The 22,092-nt window shown below is 37.9% G+C and overlaps 1 protein-coding gene across 1 annotated transcript; it reads left to right on the forward strand.

The window, feature by feature from the left end:
- Positions 1–866: 866 nt before the first annotated feature.
- On the forward strand, positions 867–5,370 carry LOC104908612 (phytosulfokine receptor 2). The gene has a single exon (XM_010697737.4). The coding sequence runs from the start codon at positions 2,020–2,022 to the stop codon at positions 5,152–5,154; it is 3,135 nt and encodes a 1,044-aa protein (XP_010696039.1). The 5' UTR covers positions 867–2,019; the 3' UTR covers positions 5,155–5,370.
- The last annotated feature ends 16,722 nt before the right edge of the window (positions 5,371–22,092 follow it).

The following is a 22,092-nucleotide window of genomic DNA, read 5'->3' on the forward strand; positions in this document are numbered from 1 at the left end:
ACCTTCAACTAAATGAAAGTGGAGTGAGAATTTTTCATATGTGTCAATTTTAACTTAGCAATAAATGTTAATCAACTTTTGATTTTCTACTAGTGCTTTATAAAATCAAAACAAGACTATTAGATATATTAGTGGTGAAAGTTATGTATAGGCTAATATATAAATAATAAATCTTTTGTTAAATTAATTATCATAAGAGATAATTAATAATAATTTTTTTAAAGGACGAATTTTAATAATTATTACTTCATAATAAATTTTGAGGGGTAGTATTTACGTTAGGGGTAATATTTATGTTATTATAATGGTCAATATTTTTGTCTAATAAGGTCAAATAAGTTATTTCAATCAGGTCCAATAAGGTCTAATAAGTTTCAACCAGGTCCAATAAGATCTAATAAGTTTCAATCAGGACCAATAATGTCTAATAAGTTTCAATCAAGTCAATAAGTTCCAATCAGGTCCAATAAGTTCCAATCAGGTTCAATCAGGTCTAATAAGTTAAATCAGGTCCAATCAGGTTTAATAAGTTCAGTTCAGATAAGTTTAGTTCAGATTCAATAAGTTCAGTTCAAATAGGTTCAGATAAGTTTAGGACCAATAAATTAAAGAGAATGCACCCTCAGTCGAGAACAACATGACCCATCACCCAAGTGAGGAAAATCCATGGAAGCAAGCCTAATAATGACGCGCCAGTAATGAGAGTGGGAAAAGAAAGCATAGGATCCACAATGTCCTCGTTAGACCACACCTAACATGTCCAACTTTCATGAATTTCCCACGTCCCCACCATCCCCTTCTTCACCTTCTTAGGAGAGAGAAACTAGAAAAGGACAAATTAAGGGCATTGACAATTAAGATTTGTAGAAACTGAACACACCCAAAAATTAAACAGTACAAATCAACGTAAACAAAACACCTAAAAAAACAAAACTAAAATTTATCAGTAGCAAAAGTCAGCTCATTTTGATTGTGTCACACTGTCACCCTTTTCAGTTCATTCACCATTACTTTACTTAACCTCTACATTTTCTGTTGTCTAATCACTCTACAAAATAAAATAACCCTTTTATAGTCAATTTCTGTTACCCAATTTGCTTGATTTTCCCATTCAAAATAACATCAAAATCAAAACCAAAAACCACTCTTTTTAGATTCTATCCACATTATTTTCTTTGCAAATTGAACTAAACACTGAAAACCCTTTTGAAAAATTAGTCTTATTAAAGTGTTGTTCTTTTGCCTTGTAAAATGACTCTCTATTTCTTCCATTGCAAGGCAAAAATGAAGAAGAACAAAGCAAAGTTGTGAACTTTCAACAGTATTAATTTTGAGTAGTCTCTTTTTCTCTCTCTTCATTTATTATGTTTTGTTCAACTCTTCTTGAACTTGCCCACAAAGATTGCTCAACTACTCTTTCAAGATCTTGGGATTTGTTATGAGTTTGGATTAGTTTTGGTTTATGGCATTTGTTGGTGAAGTGCAGATTTTCACTTCAATTTCAAGTTGTTGTTAGTTGGGTTCATTGTCTTGGAGATTGTGCTACTGCTTTTAATACAAACAATTAAATTGGGTGGTTTTGTTCTTCAGCTAGGGCTTTTTTTTTCTTGTGAATTTTCCCATATTTTATTGGGTCTTATAATGTGATTTGCAGATCTCAGTGTTGTAGTTGTTTGGTTGCTTCACTTAAACGTTGCTTGTTTGGCGGCATGGTGGTGCTTGGGAACATGGGTATGTAACTTTTTCCACTTGGGTTTGTCTGTTTTCTGAAGTGGGTACTTCTTAAATTAGTCTAAAATCTCATAAACAAGAAAATTGGGTTTCTGGGTTTTTGTGGGTTTCATGAATTTTGTCATTGGGATCTGATTTTTGTGTTGGGATTGGTGGAATTAGCTCATTTTATTGGAGGTTTTTGGGTAAACTTTTGGTGATTTTCTGGGTTGCTTCTTATTTGTGGAAAGCAACTCTTGGTTTTGGGATTGATTTTTAGTCCTCATGATTTGGGTCTTTCTGAATTGAATGACCATAATGGTGGCAATGCGAGGTGTATCAATTAGTTTCCTAAAATGTGTTCTGTTGGTTTGGTTTGTGTGTTCTGTTCCTGGGTTTGAAACTTTAAGCCAGGAATGTGATCCTAGTGACCGTTCGGCGTTGAGGCAATTTGCTGGTAATCTCACAGATGGTGCAATTATCTCAGCTTGGGCCAACATCACCAATTGCTGTGATTGGGATGGTGTTTTCTGTGATAATGGGTCTGCTGTAAGTAGGGTGATCAGGTTGATTCTGAGAAATAAGAGTCTTCGAGGAGGGATTTCGCGCTCTCTTGGTCAATTGGACCAGTTGGAGATGCTTGATCTTTCAGGGAATTATCTTGAAGGTGGATTGCCTGTAGAGCTGTCCAATTTACACAGGCTTGTGTTTTTCGATGTTAGTCACAACAAGCTTTCTGGATCAGTTGTGGAAGCATTTTCTAAGTTGGAAAATGTTCACACCTTGAATATTTCAAGCAATTTATTCAATGGGACACTTTTTGATTTTGGGGTGTTCCCTAATTTAACTGTGTTCAACATAAGCAACAATTCATTCACTGGGCAAGTCAATTCACGAGTTTGTAGCTCTAGTAAGATCAGGGTCATCGATATCTCTAAGAATAAATTGACTGGTGTACTTCAGAGCTTTGAGAATTGTACCTCATCTCTTAAGGAGCTGCGCACCGATTATAATTCACTTTCCGGGGATCTTCCGAGCTTTATCTATGAAATGTCTTTGTTGGAGCATCTCTCAATCTCTTGCAACAATTTCTCTGGTGAGTTAAGTGCTGAAATCAGTAAGCTTTCTGGCCTTAGAACCTTACTCATTTCGTGTAACCACTTTTCTGGCCTATTCCCTGATGTACTTGGAAACCTAACTGAATTACATCATTTCATTGCTCATTCGAATTCATTCTCTGGGCCATTGCCTGCAAGCCTGTCTAAGTGCACCATGCTGCAGGTGCTTGATCTTAGAAACAATTCTTTCTCAGGCGCTATTGGCATTGATTTTAATGGACTACCCGATCTTAGAGAACTTGAACTTGCCAGTAATTATCTCAATGGCACCCTTCCAACTTCACTGTCTAATTGCAAGAAACTGAAAACGTTGAGCATTGCTAAGAATGAATTAACTGGTGAGGTTCCCCAGAATTTTGGTGACCTCAATTCTCTTTCCTTTCTCTCTTTGTCAAACAACAGCTTGGTGAACTTGACAGGAGCATTAACCACCCTGCAGCAATGCAAAAATCTCACAACTCTTATTCTTACTAGAAACTTTCATGGGGAAGAAATTCCGAGAAATTTGTCAGGGTTCGATAAGCTGAGAGTTCTTGCTTTTGGAAATTGTGCTCTGCATGGTAGGATTCCTGTTTGGTTGCAGCATTGCAGGAAGTTAGAGGTCCTCGATTTGTCGTGGAATCACTTTGATGGGGGCATTCCTTCATGGGTTGGGCAGATGGAAAATTTGTTTTACTTGGATTTCTCTAACAATTCGCTTTCTGGTGAGATTCCAAAGAACTTAATGCAGCTCAAGAGCTTGATCATTTCACGTAGCAGCTCATCTGATCCTTCTTCGATCAACAATATACCGCTGTACGTTAAGAGGAACCAGAGTTCTTTTGGCTTGCAGTATAACCAAGTCTCCAGTTTCCCGCCTTCTATGTATTTGAGCAACAACAGGTTTAATGGGACTATACCATCTGAGATAGGAAGTTTGAAACAACTCCATGTGCTAGATCTCAGCAAGAATAACATCACGGGGACTATTCCTGATTCTATATCAAACATGCTGAATCTTGAAGTGTTAGATTTGTCCTTTAACGACCTCTATGGATCAATACCTGCATCACTTAATAATCTCAGTTTTCTTGCGAAATTTAGTGTTGCGCATAATCATTTATTGGGTCCCATCCCATCCGGTGTGCAATTTCAGAGTTTTCCAAACACAAGCTTCGAGGGTAATCAAGGCCTTTGTGGGTCAACACAAGCTCCACCTTGTACCATTATCCATAATATGAATATTCCTTCTGGCTCAAGCAATAAACTGGGCAGAAGAACCATTCTTGTGATAACAATTAGTGTTGGTGTTGGTATTGCCTTGCTCCTAGCAGTCCTATTGATAAAAATGTCCAGGAGAGATACTCGAGCTTCGATTGATAATCTCGATGAAGAGAGTGGTCGGCCTCGGAGATTGTCAGACGGGTTCGCTGCTGCAAAACTAGTGCTCTTCCAGAACTCAGATTGCAAGGATCTAACAGTTGGGGAGTTACTGAAATCCACTGATAATTTCAGTCAGGCAAACATAATTGGTTGTGGTGGATTTGGTCTTGTTTACAAAGCTAGCCTCCCAAATGGAAGCAAAGTTGCTATCAAGCGGCTTTCTGGGGACTGTGGTCAAATGGAACGTGAATTCCGTGCAGAGGTAGAAGCTTTATCAAAGGCTCAGCACAAGAACCTTGTTTCCTTACAAGGGTACTGTCAGGTAGGTGATGACAAGTTGTTGATCTACTCGTTTATGGAGAACGGAAGCTTGGACTACTGGTTGCATGAGTGCCTTGATGGTGGCTCAGCACTTAATTGGACAGCGAGATTGAGGATAGCTCAAGGGTCTGGTCATGGTTTATCATACCTTCATAAGGTTTGTGAGCCAAATATAGTTCACCGAGACATAAAATCAAGCAATATCCTTCTCGATGAGAAATTTGAAGCCCATTTAGCTGATTTTGGTTTGTCGAGATTGCTCCGTCCATATGATACTCATGTAACAACGGATTTGGTTGGAACTCTTGGCTATATTCCTCCCGAATATAGCCAGACATTAACTGCAACCTTCAAGGGCGATGTTTACAGTTTTGGGGTGGTCCTTTTGGAGCTCCTTACTGGTAGGAGACCTGTCGAAGTCTGCAAAGGAAAAAATTGCAGGGATTTGGTTTCCTGGGTGTTTCAGATGAAGTCTGAGAAGAAGGAAGAGCTGGTGATTGATCCATTCATTTGGGATAAAGACCGAGAGAAGCAACTTTTGGAGGTTCTTTGTATTGCATGTAAATGCTTGGATCCGGATCCGAGGAGAAGGCCATTCATAGACCAAGTAGTTTTATGGCTTGATGCTATTGTTGACAGTTAAAGTGTTTAATATCTAGGATTTACTTAGACATAAAGGATAAAATACCTTAATTCTGTAAAGTTTTAGCTGTGTATTAACTATAAAGTTGGGGGGGAAATCTCAATTGGGTAGTTTTTAAGTTTTCTTTGTGATAATTTATACAAACAGCCTTAAACTTTGTATACTCAGGCCATTTTGGTCACTTTTATGAGAAATAAGCTCAAAAACTTTTTTCTATTCCTTGGTTTTTACACTAGTGCAACAATATCTGTCAAGGTTTCTGGCAAAAATCATTTTGTTTCGTTCTCGCTTTCAGCAAAGGACCCAGATCCGAAATCGAACATTTTGAACCATATATGGAGCTTAGTGACTTTCTGATTTGCAATGGTGATCCTTTTTCTTATTTCTGCATTAAGATTCTTGTCTATAACTTCACTTGCTATTTTGCAGTTAACCTTGCCACAAATTACTATATACCTGACATAGAGTCAAGAAGTAGTTACACTTACTAATGTCTTTCTTGCCAAAAAGCTAGATATACCTGTAAAAGTATGGCCATTTGGTTTAATCTAATCTCTATCTCATAAGTCTAGTAAGACTGTAAGAGCATATATTCATGACATCACTTAGAGTGGGACCCACTATCCTTCTATCTATGTTTTAGCTAACTAAAATTTAGCTATATACTATGATAATCTTTTTCTGCCTGTAATTATTGCAATTGAACTACTGTCAGTCTCACTTGAAATACACTAAAATTTATCCAACTGTTCTGTTGGTTGTCCTCATGTAGGCTCCGTTTGGTAGGGCGTAAAACATTTTCAGTGTAAAATGATTTTCATGGAAAACAATTTACAATGGAAAACACAATTTCAAAATTAGTTTTCCGTTGTTTGGTTCGATGTAAGAAAAATGATGAAATGAAAGGAAAATGAAAGGGAAAGTAAGGAGGTGTGAGAGGAGTGTACAAGAGAGATAAGGAAATAGTTTTCCCTTCATTTTGAAAGGAAAATGGTTTTCCATCATTGGGAGAGTAATTTTACCCCAAGGGAAAATGATTTTACACTCTTTTGCCAACCAAACAATGTAAAACTGAAAATAGAGAAAAATAGTTTTCCGAGAAAACATTTTACACCCTACCAAACGGAGCCGTAGAAGAAGATTTAGTATTGTACAGTTACACTTTACCTTATTTTCACTGATGTGAACTCATCTGACATGATAATAATTTATTTTTTGTGATTTGTTCTAGTCTGAACTTATTTGATCTAATCTTATTTTTATAAATCATATTATTATTATTATTATTATTATTATTATTATTTATTATTATTATTATTAATATTATTTTGTATTTCGTTAATAGTATTACTATTACTACCATTTTATTACTATCCACAACTTTAAATAATAATAATAATTATTATTGGATTTTTTAACAAGAATAATACAAACTTTTACCCGTTCTCTCGTAATAATACAAACTTTTGATTTTTTTTAATAATACAAACTTTTGATCATTTTTTAATAATACAAACTTTTGATCAAATTCCTCCAACAGGGCAATGCCGGTTGTTAACTTGTTGTAGGAGGTAACAAGCTGAGGTGGTTCAGGTGGGTGGGGGGAGGGGGGGTGAGGAGGGAGAAATTAAAGAAAAAAGATCATTTTGTAATTTTTTTGTCTTGTTTTACAGATTACAAGTCAACTTGACCTAACGGAGGAATTTTGATATAAAGTTTGTATTATTAGACAATCCAAGCCTACATTCTCCTAAGAGCAACTTCAATGGTAGAGCAAATTGGAAATTCGCTTAGAGTGCCACATAGATTTTTCTAGCTAACTCTACTTTAAGTCAAAACTTCTACAATGGTTAAGCCAATACAGTTGTTGTTTGAGTAGGTCGCACTTGAAATAAGATAGTTTTTTTTTTTTAAGAAAAGAATATAGAAATTGTTCACCAAAATTTCCACAAGGGCCCACAATTTTAGTTCAACCAAATTGGCTTAGTTAAGCTACATTGGCTAGCAAATGAAATTTCAGCTACTCACTCCAATGGTTGGGCTAATTGCTTAACTTTTTATTTATTTGCTAGCAAGTCCCTCATGCTCACCATTGGAGTTCCTCTAACAAACCCATTCCATTTCTCTCTAATCCAACACTATTTTTAAGTATCTTCCAACATCATAGTCATCCATTCTCTTCTCCTTCCTTTGATTTCCTTTGAATATCGAATTACAACAAATAATTTTTAAAAGTAGTCTGACAGTTTTACGTAATGGATTAAACTAGTCACTAAATGGATTAAAGCAGTCACTAAATAAATTAAATAATCTTATTACTGAATATATTAAACTGGTCACTAAATAGATTAAAATGGTCACTAAATAAATTAAAGGAGTCACTATATTAAGGAAAAAAAGGTCTGTTCTCTTCTTAATATTGGACTTGGCCGCGCCTACTCTTAAATTAAAAGTAGACGGTTTCTTACAAGATCAGCTGCATTAAGTAATAACATTTGTTTACGTGAATCACATTGAAATTGTTATTTTTTTCCCCAATTCCTCTGAAGTTTTTTTTGAACAACTTATCATGCCATAACGTCCATTTTCAATTTTGTACTAGACAGAATATTACGAAAAGCTAATAGAATCAAATATAACATTTATGAATAATATATTTAATAATTATAACTGATCCGGGGCATCATCGTAAAATACTAGTTATTATTATTTGTTTTTTTTTTTGAAAAAGAACACATTAGTATATGAACATACAATTAAAAGTAAAAGAACACATATTTTAGGTAAAAAAAACATGTTGTTCATGGTAAAGAGAACATATTGTTCATGTCTAAGGTCCGTTTATAATAATAATTTAGGAAGTAACGAACAGAACATATAATGATAATAAAAAAGTAGGGATATTATCTTAAATAACTCTGACATATAACCCTTTTTCCCAAATAAACCCCACATTGACACCCATATCGCAGATAACCCTAAATTTGTAATTTATCGTTAAAAATGACAAAATTACGATCGATTTTAACTTGGTTAGACTTTGGATGGGTTTACCATCCTTTTAGAAGGTGGTTGATGGAATTAAATTTGAAAAATATGGTATAACACCCTATTAATAGTCTGCTATCAAAAATAAAACCCTTGAATTGTGCATCAAAATCAATTAACATCCTTTTGAATAGCTATCAAGCACCTTCTTAAATGACGTCAAACCTATTCAAAGTCAAACCAATTGTAATTTCGTCATGTTTAATAAGAAATTAAGAATTTAGGGTTATTCATGTAGGAGTGACAATATGAGGGTTATTTGGAAAAGGGCTACATGCCAAGATTATCCGAGATAATATCCCAAAAAAGTACATATATTGAAAGAGATACAAAATCTATTTAAAGAACACATTCTAAAAATAAAAGATAGATGTTATTTTATATTGATGACATGTTTGGATTCAACTAACAACATATTCTTTGTTATATCAATAACTTATTTTTTTTATTATAAATAAACCTATAAATAAATAAATAAATAAATAAATATAAATATATATATATATATATATATATATATATATTATATATTATATATATATATATATATAATCTTATGATCTTGAACAAAATTGTTAAATATTCTTCTTATTTCGTTGTCTTGTTCCATGTAAACTTTGTTTTTAAAGATATGTTGAAATCCTTTGTAGCTGAAAATTTTGAACGTGATGCCAACATTATTAGGTTATCTCATACTACTCATATTTTATATAAACTAGATGCATATATTTTATATTATTCTGTCAAAATTATTAAAAAATAAATAAATATTATATACTATTGTCATGTTTATTACACGTATAACATAAAAAAGAACATCACATATCAAAAGTGTTAATTAGAACTAAATATAAAAAAAAGAACGCCTACAAATGCCAAAAGAACATTATTCTTCTTGAACACAAATAACTTCAAATAGTGATATCAATGATATTCATAATAATAAAAACGACATTAATAAGTACAATAACGACAATAATGATAATCCTTTTGAAAAAATGTACTGGTATATAGTAATATTAATAGTAATCGTATAAAATAATATTAATAACAATAGTAATAATAATAATATCATGGAAAAATTGCCAAAAATAAGCCAACTTATGCCCCGTATTTCAGAAATAAGTCAACCTTTCGAAAATCCAGAAATAAGCCAACCTTTGCATCATTTTTGCCAATTTTGGGTCAGTTTACTTATAACTTGTTTAACCGGTTATAAAAATATTTTTCCTTTTTCTTTTTTCTGATTTTCTTTTTCTTTTTTCCGTTTTTCTCAATTTCTTTTTCTTTTTTCCGTTTTTCTCAATTTCTTTTTCTTATTTCATTTTCTCTCTCTTCTCCCTCATCTCTCATCCATTCATTATCATCATCAATCTTCATCATCATCGTCTCCAAACCGATCTTCATCATCATAATCACCGAGATTAGTTTTGTTTTTTTGGGGGGATTTTTGTGTTCGAATTGGGGGCATTCTTGGGTACGAATTTGGGGGATTTTTGGGTTTCAATTTGGGGCATTTTTGGGTTGGAATTTGGGGCATTTTCGGGTTGGAATTTGGGGCATTTTTTGGGTACGAATTAGGGGCATTTTTGGGTTTGAATTTGGGGCGTTTTCGGGTTTGAATATGGGGTATTTTTGGTACGAATTTGGGGGATTTTTGGGTTTCAATTTGGGGCATTTTCAGGTTTGAATTTGGGGCATTTAAGAGTTCGAATTTGGGTTGAATTTGGGGGAAAATCTGGCTTGAATTTGTTGAATTTTGGGTTCGAAAATGGGGGCAAATATGGGTTTGAATTTGGGGGAAATCTGGGTATGAATTTGGGTTTGAATCTGGGCAGTGGTCAATGGATTATGGCGGTGGTGGAGGTGGTGGCGGCGGTGGTGGTTGATGATGAAAGATGATGAATGATAATGCAAATTGAATGATGAACAGATAAAAGATGATGATGAATGATTAACAGATGAACGGATGAACAGATGAATAGATGATGATGAATGATGAATACTTAATAATAATAATAATAATAATAATAATAATAACAATAATAATAATAATAATAATAATACTTAATAACAATAATAATTAATAAAAATGATAATTAATAAAATGTATTTTAATTTAATAATTAGTAATATTAAAATAAAATTAGGTATTTAATAAATGGAAAATTAGTGATAATAGTGTAATTAATTAGTGATAATGGTGAAAATTAGTGTTAATAGCGTAATTAACCTGAACTAACAGGTAACCAACCGGTCATTTCATCACTTGACCCAAAATTGGCAAAAATGATGCAAAGGTTGGCTTATTTCTGGATTTTCGAAAGGTTGGCTTATTTCTGGAATACGGGGCAAAGGTCGGCTTATTTTTAGCAATTTTTCCTAATATCATTATTAATACTAATAATCATGATAATAATAACAATAATAATAAGTTTTTAAACATAAGCATAATCTGAACTTATCTTAACTGAACTTATTTTTTCTGATCTGATATGATCTGGTCTCATCTAATATGATCTGAACTTATTTTTTCTGATCTAATCTGATTTGATCTAATCTAAAATAAGTAAAAATAAGGTGAATTGAACATAGCGTTAGTATTTAGATTTTTGTCTTTTGCAATCCCCATGTTCTTATGTGATGAACATCAACCACATTTCACCCTTTATAGATACTGATTAACAACTTTGATTAAAGTTCTTGATTGATAGATTTTGTTAATAATTGAAATTCTATACAAATACTCTTGAAAATATTAGAAATGATTATTGTTTTTGAATACACTAATTCAGATTATTGATCAATGTTCAACATCTTTAATAATAAGGGCGTATTTTCACCTTCCAAATAAAAGTTTTTAATTTAATAAGTTACAATAGATTTCAATAATTTTTAATAATTTCTAACACTGCAAAAAAAAGTTTCAATAAATTTAGTTCATATAAATCTTGAAAAAATGGGTGAAAAGACTTATTAGGTTTGTTAGCATACCATCATTGAAATTAAAAATGCGTATAAACTTCTCCTCCAACATAAATTAGCTTGACTTTGACCCCGTGTTCCTAGCTTTTCAAAGATTTGGAGTTTGAGCAATAAAGAATGTTCTCATAGTGGAAGCAAAATCTACTCACATTTTCTTTTTGTTCCTTAGCTTTGAGGCGAGACCCATTTTTGCAAGTTGTGTTCTCATGAAAGGAAATCCTGTAGGCGTAGAATTTGTGGTTCCGTTAATGTGTGCTTCTATAACAACTTTAACATTTATCTTGAAATGGATTAACTGGTGAAGTCCTTTTTGCATGTTGAAGTGTTAAAAAAAGTACAGCTTAAATATTCTAAGTGGACAACGTCATGAGTGGAAAAGGAGAAGCAAAATGGACAATGTCTCTGCCTATAAACTGTCAAAGGTAAGTATAGTGTTGACAGTCTTGGAATCTCGAGAAGGTTTGAGGAATTGAGGAAGAGGTCTTCGATAATAATTCTGCAAAACACAATGAAAAACTAGCATGGGGCTGCTCCCAGGAAAGCTCCTCCGACGCTCAAGTCAGTTGAGATTGAGGTAGAGAGAGAAAGTGAGTAAATGTAGAGAGAGATGCTATGGTTTTATTAGGTGAAAATTGAATACCTTTGTCTCATAAGACAAGCCCTATTTATAGAGAATGAGATATGTAATAAATGAGGGCATTTTAGTTGATTCCAACTGGTGGAGGATTATGTTCTTTAGAGGTAGGGGTATTTTAGTAACTTTGTCATAGATGGGCCAGTCCAGCAAATGGAATACCTTTGTCTAATGAATTCTCGAGTCGAAGTAGATCCCGAGGATAACTTCTTTCATAATAAAGGAGAACTCCGAGCAGATTGCTCCAAATACCGAGTGGGTAAGCTGGGTAAGTAGCACAGACCGAAATGTTGGTATTACTTAGCTCCCGAGTTGGTCTTTAGATGAGGTATGGTCACGGCTTCGGGAACAATATGAAATACCCCCTTTGCACAGGCCGACTACTGTTTGGCCGAGGGTTGATTCCCGAGTCGGGACTAAGAAATCCCGACAGTGAAGCTTGCGGTACGCGGGAGGTCGCGCTAGGCACGCCCGAGTACGTCTGGTACATATGTTGCACGCACTATGCAGCTTGAAGTCCCGAGTTGGTCTTTAGATGAGGTATGGTCACGCCTTCGGGAACAATAGAGACACCCCCTTTACACTGGTCGACTACTGTTTGGCCGAGGGTTGATTCCCGAGTCGGGACTAAGAAATCCCGACAGTGAAGCTTGCGGTACGCGGGAGGTCGCGCCAGGCACGCCCGAGTGTGTCTAGTATATATGTTGCACGCTCGGTGCGGCTTGAAGTCCCGAGTTGGGGCAAAGAGATCCCGACAGTGGAACTTGGGGGACACGGGAGGTCGTGCCAGGCACACCGGAGTGCGTCTGGCACTATGCGCTCGGTGCAGCTTGAAGTCCCGAGTTGTGGGCTAAGATATCCTGACAGTGAAGCTTGCAGGACGCGGGAGGTCCCGCCAGGCACGCCCGAGTGCGTTTGGCACTGTGCGCTCAGTGCGAGTTCAAGTTCCGAGTTGTGGACTAAGAGATCTTGACAATGAAGCTTGCAGGACGCGGGAGGTCGCGCTAGACACGCCCGAGTGCATCTGGCAATGCACTCTCGGTGCGGCTTAAAGTCCTGAGTTGAGGGGCAACGAGATACCAATAGCAGAGCTCGCGGGACGAGGGGGATAGCACTTGGTGCTCCCGTGTACAACTCTCAGATACTGCCCGAATGCGTCCGACACACTCCTTGTCGGCTCGCGGTGCGACTGAGCGAATGATGATTCTGGAGCCGAGATTAAAGATTCCCAGAGAAGGATTGATTCCCGACTCCATGAGATGGCGATGAGTTCATAAACGGTCAACCCCGAGGGGGTCCGAGAGGGTTACACCATAGGGCTTCTTCGCTCGATTTGTTTCCTAGACCGAGACACTCATTTTCCGAGTCAAGTTAGATGCCAAAAAACTATACTTAGTTGTTTTTCTAATAAGCTAGTAGGACACTTCTCTTATGACTGTGAAGGTGCTTATGAAGGAATTCTCTACTCGGGGGGAATATGGACTCCCATATTGTCCGAGGGCTCACGACGTTACTCGAATCCCGAGTAGGTTCAATTAACGATACTTAGCCGTTTTTCGGCTAAGTTAATAGGACGCTCCTCTTATGACCGAGGAGGTGCTAATGAAGGAATTTCTCGACTCGGGTGGGGGGGGGGGGCTAATGAGCCCCACGAGGAGGTCTCACAACATTCGGATCCCGAGTAGCTCCAATTAATGATACTTAACCGTTTTTCGGCTAAGTTAGTAGGACGCTCCTCTTATGAGCGAGTAGGTGCCAATGGAGGAATTTCTCGACTTGGGGGGGTAAATGAGCCCCATGTTTACCGATGAGGTCTTACGACGCTACTCGGATCTCGAGTAGGTCCAATTAACGATACTTAGCCGTTATTAGGCTAAGTTAGTAGGACGCTCCTCTTATAACTGAGGAGGTGCCAATGAAGGAGTTTCTCGACTCGAGGGGGCTAATGAGCCCCTTTCTAGGCCGAGGAGATTCATTCGTTTGCACTTAGCTATTTTCGCTAAGTGGCAGGGTACTCATCGCATGGCCGAGGAGGTACCGCGAGATATGTGCTCGACTCAGGGGGATAATGAGCCCCTTGCTTAGCCGAGGAGGTTGATTTGTTTGGATAATGACAGTCGGTATGGGTGCTCCTCCGCGACTGAGGGGATGCCATTGGAGAAGTTCTTGACTCGAGGGGCTGACGAACACCATCATACCTCCATCAACTGTATTTATTGGACTAGCTGTTGGGTTCAAGCAATTAGCCCCACGCTAGATGAACAGATAGGGCAGCCTCATTCCTTTCCGAAGCGGTCGTCCAGCGGAACCTGAGAAAGATTCTTGGTATGGAGTACCATGTCGGTCCCGGGAGGGGGTGAGGGTTCGAGATTGCGCCGAATTTCTCGACTCGGGGGGGCTAATGAGCCCCATGTTTACCGATGAGGTCTTACGACGCTACTCGGATCTCGAGTAGGTCCAATCAGGGCCGTCTCGTATAATTTAGGGGCCATGTGCTAAATTCAGAATGAGGCCCCAAAGGGTAAATAAAAACGACATTATATAAATATCAAAAAGTAACAATTCATACATCTAATAAAATTTGTTCTTTCTCGAAACAAAATTCAACATATTCTAGTCTACTACATAGATTTTCAACATTATCACAATTTTCATTCAAATTCACATCATTACAATCAACATTAACATCAGAATTTTGATTTTCATGAGAATCATGAACATCTTTAACCACAAACTTATCAAGAGCTCCGCTTTGCGAACGGGTCAATTCTTCAATTCTTTTTTTCTTTTTGCGTTTTTCAAATCCAGAATCATATTTTCTAGTTTTCGGTAACATAACTAAAAAATTTCTACAACAATCACGAAACAAATCATATAATTTGCAATTAAGAAAAAAAAAGAGTTATCAAGCTTCCCTGCAGAAGGCAACAACGTAATACGGCAATACCACTGTAGCACAGTAGCAGAACACGGTAGATAGGCAGCACCGCAGCAGCCACCAGTCACCAGCCAGCAAGACAAACGCACAGAATCGTTATAGCAGTCCGGCGACTAGTCCAAAAAATATGTAGAACTGAAAAATAAAAAATTCCGGCGACTGATTAAATGAAAAATAAAATAAGTCCGGCAGAAATAAAATTTCGTTGCCTGATTAGATGATTATAGATGAAAACAGGAAAAAAAAACAAAGTTAATTTGTTAATTGAACAATTCCAACTTTTAAGCCCTAAGAAAGTAAGAACTAAGAATTAACCCGAAATTAATAACCCCTAATTTCAGATTATCAAATTTAAAAACAACAAAAATAACAAAATGTCATGTTTAAGAAATTACCTTAATACAATCATCCTTCAAGATCAGAGAACCCAGAAATGTAGAATATTAGCCAATTTTGCAGAATTGTTACAGATTTGAATTTGAGAGTTGTTTGAAGAAGATGGTTACTCATGGTTATGATTGGAATTATTATATATTTATAGTCTGAAAAGTGAAAAATCAAAGAGAAGGAAGAAGGACCGCCTTTGCGTTGTGCCGTTGTTGTTAATGGTTTTATGGAAAATTGAAAGGGAATTATTGAATTAAGCTGTTAATGGCATTTTGGAGGAGGAGCCATTAATGTCTTATGGAGAATTGAAAGAGGCGTGGGACTTTGGGAGTTGGAGAGTAATGAGGGAGAAGTAGCGTAATGAATGACGCATAATTAAGTGGTGTTAGTTCCAACTTCCACGCTTGCTTCCATTCCTTACTAATATTTTTTTTTTTACATTAGGTGGCCCATCCAAAAAATTGGGCCCCTGTATTTTTAGGGGCCCTATGCAGTTGCTCACCCTGCACAGGGCCTTAGTCGGGCATGGGTCCAATTAACGATACTTAGCCGTTTTTCGGCTAAGTTAGTAGGACGCTCCTCTTATGACTGAGGAGGTGCCAATGAAGGAGTTTCTCGACACGGGGGGAGGGGGGGCTAATGAGCCCCATGTTTCCCGATAGGTCTCACGATGCTACTCGGATCCCGAGTAGGTCCAATTAACGATACTTACCCGTTATTAGGCTAAGTTAGTAGGATGCTCCTTTTATGATCGAGGAGGTGCCAATGGAGGAATTTCTCGACTCGAGGGGGCTAATGACCCCCTTGCTAGGCCGAGGAGATTCATTCGTTTGCACTTAGCTATTTTCGCTAAGTGACAGGGTACTATGGCATGCCGAGGAGTACGCGAGATATGTGCTCGACTCGGGGGGATAATGAGCCCCTTTCTTAGCCGAGGAGGTTGATGTGTTTGGACAATGACAGTCGGTCTGGGTGCTCCTCCACAACTGAGGGGATGCCATAGTTCTTGACTCGAGGGGCTGACGAACACCATCATACCTCCATGAAATGTATTTATTAGACTAGCTGTTGGGTTCAAGCAATTAGCCCCACGCTGGATGAACGGATAGGGCAGCTCATTCCTTCCCGAAGCGGTCGTCCACCGGAGCTTGAGAAAGATTCTTGGTATGGAGTACCATGTCGGTCCCGGGAGGGGGGGAGGGTTCAAGATTGCGCCTTCCTTCTAGGTGTCCTGATGTGCGAGATCCCCAAATGTTATGTTTTCCGAGGCCGACCTAGGTGAGCCTCATAGAGGAACCGAGATGACAATCCCGAGTGGGGGGAAGCCCCAAATTTCCCGAGCTGTGGACACAACATTTTTCATTTGCTAGTTCACTGGATTAGACCCTCAAGTCTCTCGAGTTGGAGGAGTAGGAGCCCCATATTTCCCAAACGCTATATATGTGTGGCTACTGAGCCAAGCTAGGCAACAGACTGGCTAGGAGGGGGACCGAGGTGTTTTTTTTACTAAGTCGATCTTCTTTCTTTTTCGAGTTACATACTCTCCCGAATTGAGAAGGGTGATGACATACTTAGAAAAATTTTGGCCAAGTATTGAGCCCCCTGGCAAAGCCGAGAAGGGTAATGCACCAATTCGGGGTTAATGAGTCCTCTATGGTGATCCCGAGTTAGGTGTTCAGCCCCCTGGCAAGGCCGGGAAGGGTAATGCACCAACTCGGGGGCCAATGAGCCCTCCATAGTAATCATGAGTTGGGTATTGAGATATTTAGCCAAATTTAGGCTAAGTGTTGAGCCCCTTGTTGAGGCCGAGAGGGTAATTGTCTTCCGGAGATGTTCTCGACTCGAGGAGGCTAAAAGGACCCCGTACTTCCTGAGGAGGTGTTAGGAGAGAAGTTCCCAACTCGGGAGGGCTAATAAGCCTCAAGCTGCCTGAGGAGGTCTCTTTTGGCGGAATGACGCTACTCGGATGCCGAGTAGGTCCTAATAAGCGATACTTAGCCATTTTTTGGCTACGCTGTTTGGGGCACTCCTCTAACGATCGAGGGGGGCCATTGGAGAAATTCTCGACTCGGGAGGCTAATGAGCCTCTGCTTCTCGAGGATGTCTTATTTGCCGGAATACCGCTAATCGGATGTCGAGTAGGGCACAATAAATGATACTTAGCCTTTTTTGGATAAGTTGGTTGGGCTTTCTTTCTAATGACTAAGCGTGATTGTTCACATTATGATTTTTGTTGGTGGACTCCCGGGAGGGAGCCTCTCCTTTTGCTTCCTTAATTTCTCGCCGATAGGCTTATGTGCCACCGCTCGACATTGAAGTGTCGAGTGATGGGCAATTCGTGATTATAGCAAGAAAGAGTCCTGAGAACCTGTTGAGGGCCCGAGTTGCATGTTCCTTATTGTGCTTGTTGGATCCGAGAGAGGTCCCTTCACACTTTCTTCGAGGATTTGTTATGCGCAAGTACTATCCACTAGACCCTTCTCGACTTGCTTCATGATTTTTGACAACTTGACATCATTCTGTTTCATCTTACACCGACTTGTTGCTGTGAGATACCTTCTCGGTCCTTTTCTTCCCGGGAATCCTCCTTTCCACTTTGAGTGGAGTTAATTAGGCTTGAAGATGAGGCCCTTAGTTAAGTTGCGGCGTGTCGGCTAAGAGCTCTTGAATATTTCGTTGAATGTCTAGTTGAGCTAATCGACTACCCTCTTTGGGTTAGTCGCAGTGACACGGGTGGATTTAGAGGAAATTAGTTCCGGAGTTGAGGTTGTTCTGCTCATCCCGAGAGGTAGATCACTCATCTTCCTAATGAGCTGGTTCCACACTGGGTGTGGTATGACGACAGGAAGAGAGCTCTTCGGTCCAGGTGAAAAGCCCTTGTCTTCCTTCAGTCGGGTGCCATGTTGCTATCGGTATGTGACTTTGAGATGTAACATCCCCACAGACGGCGCCAAACTGTTTCTGCCTAGAAACTGTCAAAGGTAAGTATAGTGTTGAGAGTCTTGAAATCCCGAGAAGGTCTAAGGAACTGAGGAAGAGGTCTTCCATAATCCTGCAAAACACAATGAAAAACTGGCCTGGGGCTGTTCTTAGGAAAACCCCTCTGACGCTCAAGTCAGGTTAAATTGAGGTAAATAGAGAAAGTGAGCAAATGTAGAGAGAGATGCTCTGGTTTTATTAGATGAGAATTGAATACCTTTGTCTGATAAGACAACCCCTATTTATAGAGGATGAGACCTGTAATAAATGAGGGCATTTTAGTCGACTCCAGCTGGTGGAGGATTATGTTCCCTAGAGGTAGGGGTATTTTAGTAACTTCGTCATAGATGGGCCAGTCCCGGAAATGGGCCCAAACAGACAACAATAAGTACAATCCGACTTGTGTGGACCTGATTTATAGTAAAATTAGCGTGCATTAGACTCATCGCATATAAATCAGGACACACACTACTATACACACTTTCAACTGCCTTTATGATCTTCTTTGATAAGGGAAATATGTGAGCCTAGTAATTCAGCAGCATGCTGCTTAAAATACTCCATACCAGTTGAAGCCTACTAGCATAGCTCAAAGTTTTAGCCATCCAACTTTGAGCTTTTTCGATAATCTTTTCAACCAAGATTTTACATTGAGTATAATTCAACCTCTTTGTAGATAAAGGAACATCTAAATATCTGAAAGGGAGTTCATCAATAGGGAGGTGAACTACAGCTGCAATGTTCATAGCTTCCTCCTCTAGAACCCCGACAATTTACATGTTGCTCTTCTTATTACTAGCTTCAAGACCTAAGGCCATGGAACTAATTGAACTACAATAACAAATCATCTGCAAATATGAGATGATTAAGATGAATCCTCTTACACTTAGGATGGAAGTTGAAATCAGGATCATTTTTCAACTCACCTCGACATCTGCTTAAATACTCCATGCTAAGAGCAAATAGAAAAGAAGACAAGGGATCACCTTGCCTTAATCCTTTTTTTTCTTGGAAAGGAGCAGAAGGAATGTTATTCACCAAGATGGAATAAGACACACTTATGACATAACCCATTATCCAATCCACAAACAAAGTATGAAAGCCTAACTCCAACAACATACTCTCCAAGAATGGCCGCTCTACAGAATCATATGCTTTTTTCTATCCACCTTTATCACAATACACACACCTAGGAGATATGTGAACCCTTGTATACCCTCTAATCAATTTTGTAGCCAACAAGATGTTGTCAGCAATAAACATGTCAGGAATAAAACCTACTCGAAAGGCATGGACCACTGCATGAATTATTAACTGCATTCTATGAGTGATGATCCTAGAAATGATCTTGTAAATAATAGTATATCAAGCTATTGGTCCAAAATCCTTAACTAGCAAAACTTGTGAGATTTCAGGAACCAAAGTGATCATTGTTTTGTTTATAGGCTTATGCAAATAAGACTTCTGAAAAAGCTCCATCACCCCATTATAAACATCCTGTTGGATAATAGGCCAGCTCTTTTTTAAAAATACAGCACTAAAACCATTCACGCTAGGAGACTTAAACACATCTATATCAAAGAGAGCTCTGTCAATTTCAGCAACGGTAACAGGCTGAATGAAAGCAGCTCTAACACTCATACTTAGAGTATCACCATGTTCTTAGAATTGTCAAATCAATGGAAGGTAAAGACTGAACACAAGTACCCAACAACTTCTTGTAAAAATTCACTATTTCATTTTGGATATCCTCTATCTCAGTCAACATACTCCACTACTCATTGTAAATGATGGAGATCATATTCCTAACTTTTCTTACTTTTATAAGAATAAAGTAGTGTTAGCATCTCCATCACTCTAATATGAGCATGTGAGTAGCTTCTAGTGTGAAGAGTTTTCAAAGCTTTTCTTACTGCACCCAGTTTGCATGACAACTTCTTCTTAAGGTATTGCTCTTCAACTGAGTCTAAAGCCTCTTGCATGATATCCATAAACTTCTCATCTTCTGCCAAGAAATTATGAAACTTAAATAGTCTTCCTCCACCTTGTTGTAACTCTTAAAACCATACTACTAAGGGAGTATGATCTGACACTCCAATAGGCATATAATTCACCATGAAGCCACAAACAAATCCAACATTTCATCATTAATCATGGATCTATCTATTCTACTACTTATCCTCACGATCCTAGTACTCTTATTATTCTAAGAGTAAAATACCCCACTACTGGGTGCTTCCAAAAGCTGAATTTCTAACATGAAATAAGCAAAATCCTGAGTCTCATTTTCATGTACCTCCACTCCATTAATCCTATCATGACCATACAAAATAGCATTGGAATCACCAATAGTAAGCACAAGGCCGCCATTACTATTATCTAGCAATACCTGCGAATCTCTTCACAAACTCTTTCTATCAACTATTGTATGAAGGTCACACACTGCTACTAGAAGGAAATGAACATTTACCACATGAATCTGCACCGCAATACACTGCTTAGTCTTTCTTACTATACCCACTTGAATCTCATTGGGTTTCCAACCAACGCAAATTCTCTCCCTAGGAAATGTCATAATTATTCTCCAACTGCCACATATTACCAAACTTGTCTAGAAACCTTTGAAACTTTAGCATAGCTTACTCTTGTCTCAAAAAGAGCACAAAAGGTTGCTTTAGATTTCTAAAGCAGCAACTTTATTTCTTTTATTTTAACTGGGTCACTAAGACCTCTAACATTATATGCCACAAAAGACATTAGGACAAATAGGGATTTGGTCCCCTAGCAACCCCAGGTCTTCCTAAGTCCATAAAAGAGCTATATATTTGCTCAATAGATACTCATTCTTGCTGATTAAAATGGCACATGTTTGCCTTTTGATTTCCTTGTTTTCACTTTCCATGGCTCATCTTCTTCCATTACCAATGGTTGATGTTCAGGAGTAGCGACATGAGTTATCACAATATCAGGCCCTACAACTGTGAAAGGACCACCCGCATTGCTAGGATCTATAACCATAGAAGGAACAATAATGTGTGTTTCTTCCCTAGTAGCCACTTCATCAGCTGATTCAGTAGTAGCTTGATTATCAACTGCTTTAGTATGATATGTAACCATCTTTGGAACCTATTCTTCACTATCTTAGTATGAGATTTAGGTTTATTCTCACAATTATGGCATATTAACTGACACTTCTTAGAAGGATGGCAACCAATCATATGCTACTTTCTGTAAAAAAAGTCTTCATATAAGGATCTTCTATCTGAATTTCATACACAATCTCCTTCGTTACATCAATTTCTACCAGGATCCTAGAAAAAGAGACTCTCAATATTTTTGTAGTACATTCATCAGCATTAATAGGGACTCCTATCGAGCTACCAATCCTGCTCAAAAAATTCCCACTCCAGCAGTTCAAAGGGAGATTAGGTAATTTAACCCAAATAGGTATAACTTTCAGGATTTCTTTATGAAAATCAAAGTTAGGACTCCACTTCTTCATAATCATAGGTTTTACAAATAAAAGATGTGGCCCAGAATAAATCATAGAATCTTTGTCCTGTTTTGATTTCATTTGCACTACAAAGTACCCCTCCTCATGTTTTAAAACTAAGGGTTCAGAGATTAAGCTCCATTGAGTTTTAGTTATGTTGTAATGTCATTCAAAGTGAGATTTTGACCAACCACATTCTGAATAATTGCAATTTTTCAAGTGGTGTACAACTTTTCAATTTCATTTTTATCAAGTTTAGCAGTCATTTTTCCTTCCACAACTGTCTAAGCAACAAAGATAAGACTCATACCTTTATTGAAATGCGATTCTGGCGGTGAAGCCTTGCCATTTGTTCTGATCTACCTCTAAATGTGAGGGAATAATCGATTTCTCCATTTTTGTAGCAATCATCCCACCATTCTCACCTTGAGTAGTTGGAGTTACTGTTACATTGGTTGAGTTCGCATTCTTCTC

This window comes from Beta vulgaris, chromosome 4 (genome assembly GCF_026745355.1).
Source record: "Beta vulgaris subsp. vulgaris cultivar EL10 chromosome 4, EL10.2, whole genome shotgun sequence".
Taxonomy (NCBI): Eukaryota; Viridiplantae; Streptophyta; class Magnoliopsida; order Caryophyllales; family Amaranthaceae; genus Beta; species Beta vulgaris.